Source organism: Culicoides brevitarsis, chromosome 3 (genome assembly GCF_036172545.1).
Source record: "Culicoides brevitarsis isolate CSIRO-B50_1 chromosome 3, AGI_CSIRO_Cbre_v1, whole genome shotgun sequence".
Lineage (NCBI taxonomy): Eukaryota > Metazoa > Arthropoda > Insecta > Diptera > Ceratopogonidae > Culicoides > Culicoides brevitarsis.
This window is the reverse complement of record NC_087087.1, coordinates 4830884-4838039: the sequence shown is the minus strand read 5'-3', so window position 1 is coordinate 4838039 and position 7156 is coordinate 4830884. Positions and strand designations below refer to the sequence as shown.

The following is a 7156-nucleotide window of genomic DNA, read 5'->3' as shown; positions in this document are numbered from 1 at the left end:
AAACACGACAAAATTCAATGTTACATCGTATATACGATGAGAACATTTTCAAGTGATATTGTTTAAAATAAATGACTAAGAGGCCGTAACGTGCAAAATTACGTTCATTTTTAACGTTAAATTACATGAACAAGTGCTCGAAAGACGAGCATTATGTCATATTACATCAAATTTCACACATACAATAATGGATGAAGATATCACTCAATGTCTTGCTTAACACGGATTTTCGCGAAGAATCGCTCGCAGGGAAGCAGATCAAGATTGATGATTTCTCAACCGCCCTTTAAAATTACATATTTTTTTTTTTGTGTGAAAAACGAAAATTTAAACATACAAAAAATCATCCAACCGATTAGAGCCTCAAGATAGAATCCATTAGTAAGTTAATGGTGTTTAGCGAATAAAAACCCACTTTTGCATAAAAACAAAAAAGATAACTTGATTGTTCTGTGTCAATTTTCTCAATTCTTTTGTAATAAATTACAAAAATACACAAAAATTTATTGCTCAAAACGGCTTCAAACACCTGTTTTTGAAACAAAACCGAAAAAAATCGTTCTTAACGTATTTTTATTACTAAACACATCAAATTTTAATAGACGAATGACTATAATTTGGGCAATCAAGATAAACAAGTTGAAGTCATCTATGGTAATTTGAGGTGTGCTTGCTAATGATGATAATCTAGATCTATCAAAAGCGGATTTTCGTAACAAAAAATCCAATTTTTTATTTTAATTTTGGATGTTTAGTTGAACTTTTTCAATGCCATTTTTTCCTTTTTTTTATAAAATTTTTAAAAGAAAATTTAAAAAAAAATTCAAAATTATGAACTTTGTTATCTTATAAAAATTTTGATATCAAAATATCAAATAAATCTTCCGGGTTCCAAAAATTTGAATAAAAATAAACTTGAAATAAAAAAAACTTGTTCTAATTCACATAAAGAGAACAAAAATTTACATAAAAAAATCGAAAGTTTTGTTCTCATTTTTTTTTTCTAACATTTTTGTCAAAAAGAATTCCTAAAACGTAAAATATTTCAACCGGTTTTCTTTTTACGCGACGATGCGACACAAGTCAAAGACACTGTTTTGATAAAAACAAATGATTTACATAGGAATGAAGTTCTTAACATTTTTTATGTGATTTCCTCATTTTTGAGATTTAAATCTTAAAGATCGATAGTTATATCATTTTTTTTTTTGTTAAGCAAAGCGCACGCGAATACATAAATCATTAAAGCATTTGGTGAGGGATCGTGACTCGAAAATGGTCAATTTTGAGGTTGAAATGGAGAAAAAAGAAGAAGAAGAAAACAATTAATTGAATAAAATAAAAGTCAGACAATTTTCTCTTTAATGTCGCGTCGCGCATCATTTTGTTGGTATCTTGAATCTAACAATGCAATTATTGTTAAAAATTTGGAAAAGTTTGCGTGATACAAACTACTTGAGCGCATTTTTATTGAAAAGTTGGATTTTCTTATTCATGATTCTTAATTGCTTGAAAAAGTTTTCCTATTTTCAAATCAAATGTCACATGTCGTGATTTTATGATATAGATTTTTTCGATTTGTACCTCAAAAAAAATTTCGAATGTTTCATTTTTTCAAAGTAGAGGTCTTATCATATCCAAATATTATCATTACTTTGAGGATTCTCCTATTGGTATTGTTCTCTGTATTTTGTTTGAGCATAAAGTACTTATATCGAAGTTATAGAATGTTTTCATGACATCAGCATACTATGAGGTTATAACACTTTGAGAGCTGAGTGAACAGAGTGATGAGTCCCATTTTCTGCCGAGCAGAATATTATCATCGTTGTCCTTCTTTTCGATTTTTTCGATATTGTATTATTTCCAAACATGTTCTGCTCTGCGATAATTGACTTATGAATATTGCTTCAAACTTTTTAGTTGCTTTGTTTCTTCTAAAATCTGAAAAAAAAATTTAAATGATTAATTTCAAATAAAAAAATAATATAATTCGAAAGTTTTAATTTTAATATTTGAGCAATGTCTAACAGACAGACAAACAATTTTTTTTTTTAACTTTAGGAAATGCTTTAAACTTTTTTAATGAACCATGCGTGATGAAAGAAAAACGAAGTGTCTGTGTCAAAGGTTGTTCGATGTTTCGTTGACTTTTACATCACTGAACACGAAAGTTGAAAAAAAATGTCTAACACTTGATAATTATTTTATCGACTTGATATAACAAAAATATTGAAGAAGATACAAATTGACCCGTTTTTTTTATAATTTAATTTTATGAATTGTGATTCATTAAAGTTCAATGAATATATTTATTATCCAATATTTGCGGCATAATTTATTTGATTCTTCATGCATTTCCGATGAATGAGCCATAAATGGATGAAAACGTGCCAAAATGACGACCGAGTAATATAATAACAGTTGCTTGAACTTTTTTTTTGTGTGGGAATTTGTTTATTATTTTTAACTTGTCTTCCGTGTACAAGTAGCAAGCGCTCGACAATGTTGTATTTTATGATTACTGCTATTATGTTGCTGTTTTTTGTGATGAAAAAATGACATAATATTATTGTCTCTGTGGATTATCTGTGACTTGACTGCAGAAATAATACTCACCTGTCAACGTGTTAACTAAATTTTTTCTTATTTCTTTCAGAATTTCTACACGAAGCAGGATGCACGTTTTCAAAACAGGCATTTTTTTAGTGCTTGTTGCACAGATCTCATTCGGGTCAGTAATTGTCAAACGTGAAGCTCCATTGCCAAGCAGCGGATATTTACCCCCATCGACTTCGTATGGAGTTCCGGATTTAAGCACAAACTTCATTAGTCCCCCAAGTTCGAGTTATAACGCTCCAAGTGCTCAAGCTCCGTCGTCGCAATACGGCGCTCCAAGTCAAGATGCGGGACGTGCATCGAATGGAAATGGATTAGGAGGCGGATATCCATCTGCTCCTTCTTCATCTTATGGCGCTCCATCTCAAGGAGGAAATGGATTCTCTTCAGGAGGATCTGGGTAAGTTTTTATCTGAAAAAAATTTAAAGAAGTTTATTAAAACTTACCTTTTTTTTCTTAATAGATATCCATCAGGTCAACCTCAACGCCCAAGCTCTCAATATGGAGCTCCTTCCGCAGGCGGAAACGGAAATGGTTATTCACAAGGAGGAAATGGAGGCTATTCAAGCGGCCCTGCTCAACGCCCAAGTTCTCAATATGGACCTCCTTCACAAGGCGGAAATGGATTCTCATCGGGAGGATCTGGGTAAGTTTTTATCTGAAAGAATTATAAAAGAAGTTTATTCAATCTTACATTTTATTCTCAATAGATATCCATCAGGTCAATCTCAACGCCCAAGCTCTCAATACGGACCTCCATCTCAAGGAGGAAACGGAAATGGAGGATATTCTAATGGCCCATCGAGACCTTCTGCTCCTTCTTCATCTTACGGAGCTCCATCTGTTGGAGGAAATGGAAACGGATTTTCTAACGGAGGATCAAACGGATATTCAAGCGGACCTGCTCAACGCCCAAGTTCTCAATACGGACCTCCTTCTCAAGGAAATGGAGGCTCAAACGGATATTCTAATGGCGCTTCAAGACCATCTGCTCCTTCTTCATCGTACGGAGCTCCATCTGCCGGAGGAAATGGAAACGGATATTCTAACGGAGGATCAAACGGATATTCAAGCGGTCCTGCTCAACGCCCAAGTTCTCAATACGGACCTCCTTCTCAAGGAAATGGAGGCTCAAACGGATATTCTAATGGCGCTTCAAGACCTTCTGCTCCATCTTCATCTTACGGAGCTCCATCTGCCGGCGGAAATGGAAATGGATTTGCTCAACGCCCAAGTTCTCAATATGGACCTCCATCTCAAGGAGGAAATGGAAACGGATATTCAAACGGAGGTCGACCATCATCTCCTTCAAGCTCATACGGAGCTCCTTCTCAATCTGCTCCATCTTCATCGTATGGAGCTCCATCTGCTGGCGGAAATGGAAACGGATACTCTAACGGAGGATCAAACGGATATTCAAGCGGACCTGCTCAACGCCCAAGCTCTCAATATGGCGCTCCAAGCCAAAATGGCGGAAACGGAGGTATAACTAATGACTTATGATTCATTTTTAACAATACTAACTTTAAAAATTTTGAATTCTTAACAGTTCTTCTCAAGTTTTTCCGATTCTGTATGTACAAAAAAAAAACTAACAAGATAACCCAAAATAACTCAAAATCAATTCTTCAGTAAGTTTCTTACATTTTTCCTTAACAATCTCATTTAGGTTATTCAAACGGACCTGCTCAACGCCCAAGCTCTCAATACGGACCTCCCTCACAAGGCGGAAACGGTAACGGAGGATATTCAAGCGGAGGTCGTCCATCAGCTCCCTCAAGTTCATACGGAGCTCCATCTGCTGGCGGAAGTAACGGAGGATACTCAAATGGCGGATCATCTCGCCCAAGCTCTTCATACGGCGCTCCATCTCAAGGATCTTTCTCCTCTCAAGGCTCCTTCTCCGGAAATGGCGGAAGCTCATCGTTCGCAAGTCACAGCAGCAGCTCAGGATTTGGCGGAAATGGAGGTTCGTCGGGAGGATATCCTTCGTCTAATGGCGGAGGTCGTGCTCCTTCTCAAAGCTATGGCGTTCCTGAAACCATCACGCAGAAATATGACGCCAACGGAGGATATCAATACTAAAAATTTTTCGAGAAAGTACAATCCTGAAACAACTTTTTTTTAATATATATATTAATATATAAAGTACGATGTTATGAGATATTTACACGCCCGTAAGTTATATGTTGTATACGTTAATTTTTCTCTTATGTAGCTTCAAACTTTTTTAAACGAACGAAAAGAAAGATGAGAAAAATCTCGTAGTCGCCATACTTTATTATGTATTTTTTAGGAATAATTGTATTACTTACTTTTTTTTATTTTATTATATACTTACTCAAACTTTGTGCTTCCAAAAAAGTGAATCCTGCTTCTAATTTCTCTTACACGCCCAGTTTATGTAAAAATAAACTTTTAGTTGTAACGAAAATTTGACATTAAAGAAACAAACAAAATAAAATTAATTCTGAAAAAAAATTTAAAAAATTGTTTTTTACTTAAAAAAAATTATAATATATCTATTATATATAATATAATATAATATAATAATAATAACATAATATATATTAATATATAATATATTATATTAATATTCAACTCAAAATTTGTAAATTCGTAAATGTCAATTCAAAAAACGACCGTTAAAAATTTGAAACTCGCTTTTTCGCTAATTCGAACTTTGAAAACAAAAAATCCTCATATATCTTAAATAAACTTTAACATTTATTGATACCCGATAAAAAACTTACCATTTCATGTTCGTTAAGATGTATCACGAAATCACATAAGTACCATCAATTTCGCCAAATCCATTTATCTTATCCACGCACTTCTTGTCCCAAAGCAAAGAAAATATTGATTTTCTAACATATCCGACAGCGAAATATGTTATACTTTATTTCATTCGTTTTTTTATATTTTTTGTATATTTCTCATTCCTTATAATTCAGTTTCCCTCATTTTTTTTATATATATATACTTTTTTTTCTTTTAGAACAACAATAACTCTAGAATATATATAATTTTATGTGTATATGGGTTTTACTTTACTTTTTTCATCAATAGGTATATGTTACTTGATATGTATGTATATTTTTTTGCATTCAATTTTGTCTTATAGTTTATTTTTCCTAAAATTATATTGATCTATAACATTAATGATATGTATTGTACAACTCTTACTTGTTTTTTTTTATCATTTTTAATATAATTTAATTACTTTTTATATTATATTATATATATTAATGGCTTTTTTCGCTATTTATAATATATATAATTATAATAATTGTATTTTTTTGTGTAATTAAATATTTATTTTCCACTTAATTTTTTTTTATTTGTTGAATCTCTGATGGATTCAGTTTTTGTCTTCTTTTTAATATAAAATCTTCTAGATATTTTTATTTTATTTTTTTTCTTAGGAATTATTTTTTTTTGTTCTTGAACATAATTTCATATAACGACGATTAATTTATTTATTACATTTTATGGGTTTATATATATATTTTTTCAACTTTAGAGCTCTTCTTGCAAATGCGTGTATCTCTTAATTATTTTTTGCCTACCTAAACTATATTTCATCCTTTCTTGCAGTCCAAACACGCGCCATTTCCAAAAATTTATATATATTTTTTTTTAATTCAGTAACAATATATACGAAGAAGATATACATGTAATGTAAGGAATTTTAAGCACTTGAATTTTTTGTTTGTTTTCTGTAAAGAACTTTAACCAACATTAATAAATTTAACATTTTTTATGCCATTCAGTAGAATTATATATTTTTTTTTTGCCAAAAAACACCATATTTCAAAAGCGTAAATAGGAATAAATGTTTCTACAACTTTTTTTTGTCAGTTCGTAAAATTTTACCCTTTCTTTCCTAAAATTAAGTAATATTTTTGTTTTAAACAATTATATTATATTTTTAAGGAAAGAATATGGGTTAACAATACGTAGAGTATTAATTATTATTTTAAATATATTTTTTTTAGTAACAGAGAGAATATTTGAAATACTGAAAAAACATCAAGATGTTTTTAATATTTTTTTTATAAAATAATACTTTAAAAAAACTTAATAATTAATTAAACATAATAAAATTTTAAAATAAGTTTTTTTTTGGAAGGACATTTTTTTTAAATATTTTTTTTTAATTTCCAGTCAATTTTTTTTATATAGCATCTTCTGTATTATTTTATACTTTTTTAATGTTATCTAGTCAGTTCACTATTTTTTTTAAATATATATATATTTTAATTTTTTTTGAAGCTTTGCAGTTTTTATTTTAAATAATTAATTATTTAATTTAATTTTACTAAAAATTTAACATGATACGTATATTTTTGTATTATTTTTATATAAAACTATTTTTTTAATAATAATTTAATTAAATATTTATAATAAATTAACAAAATCTAATAAATATATATAATAATATGTTAATATAATAACAAAATACTGAAAAATTTAATATCTGACAGGTAAGTTTTAAAGCTATTTTTGTCATTTTTTTGTGATTTTGTTGTGAGA

At 30.1% G+C, this 7156-nt stretch overlaps 1 protein-coding gene across 1 annotated transcript; it reads left to right on the top strand.

The window, feature by feature from the left end:
- The first annotated feature begins 2398 nt into the window (after nucleotides 1-2398).
- LOC134833712 (pro-resilin-like) lies at nucleotides 2399-4792 on the top strand. The gene is made up of 6 exons (XM_063848131.1): nucleotides 2399-2409; nucleotides 2660-3019; nucleotides 3084-3266; nucleotides 3331-4103; nucleotides 4170-4193; nucleotides 4290-4792. The coding sequence occupies exons 1-6, from the start codon at nucleotides 2399-2401 to the stop codon at nucleotides 4703-4705; spliced, it is 1767 nt and encodes a 588-aa protein (XP_063704201.1). The 3' UTR covers nucleotides 4706-4792.
- Nucleotides 4793-7156: the final 2364 nt, after the last annotated feature.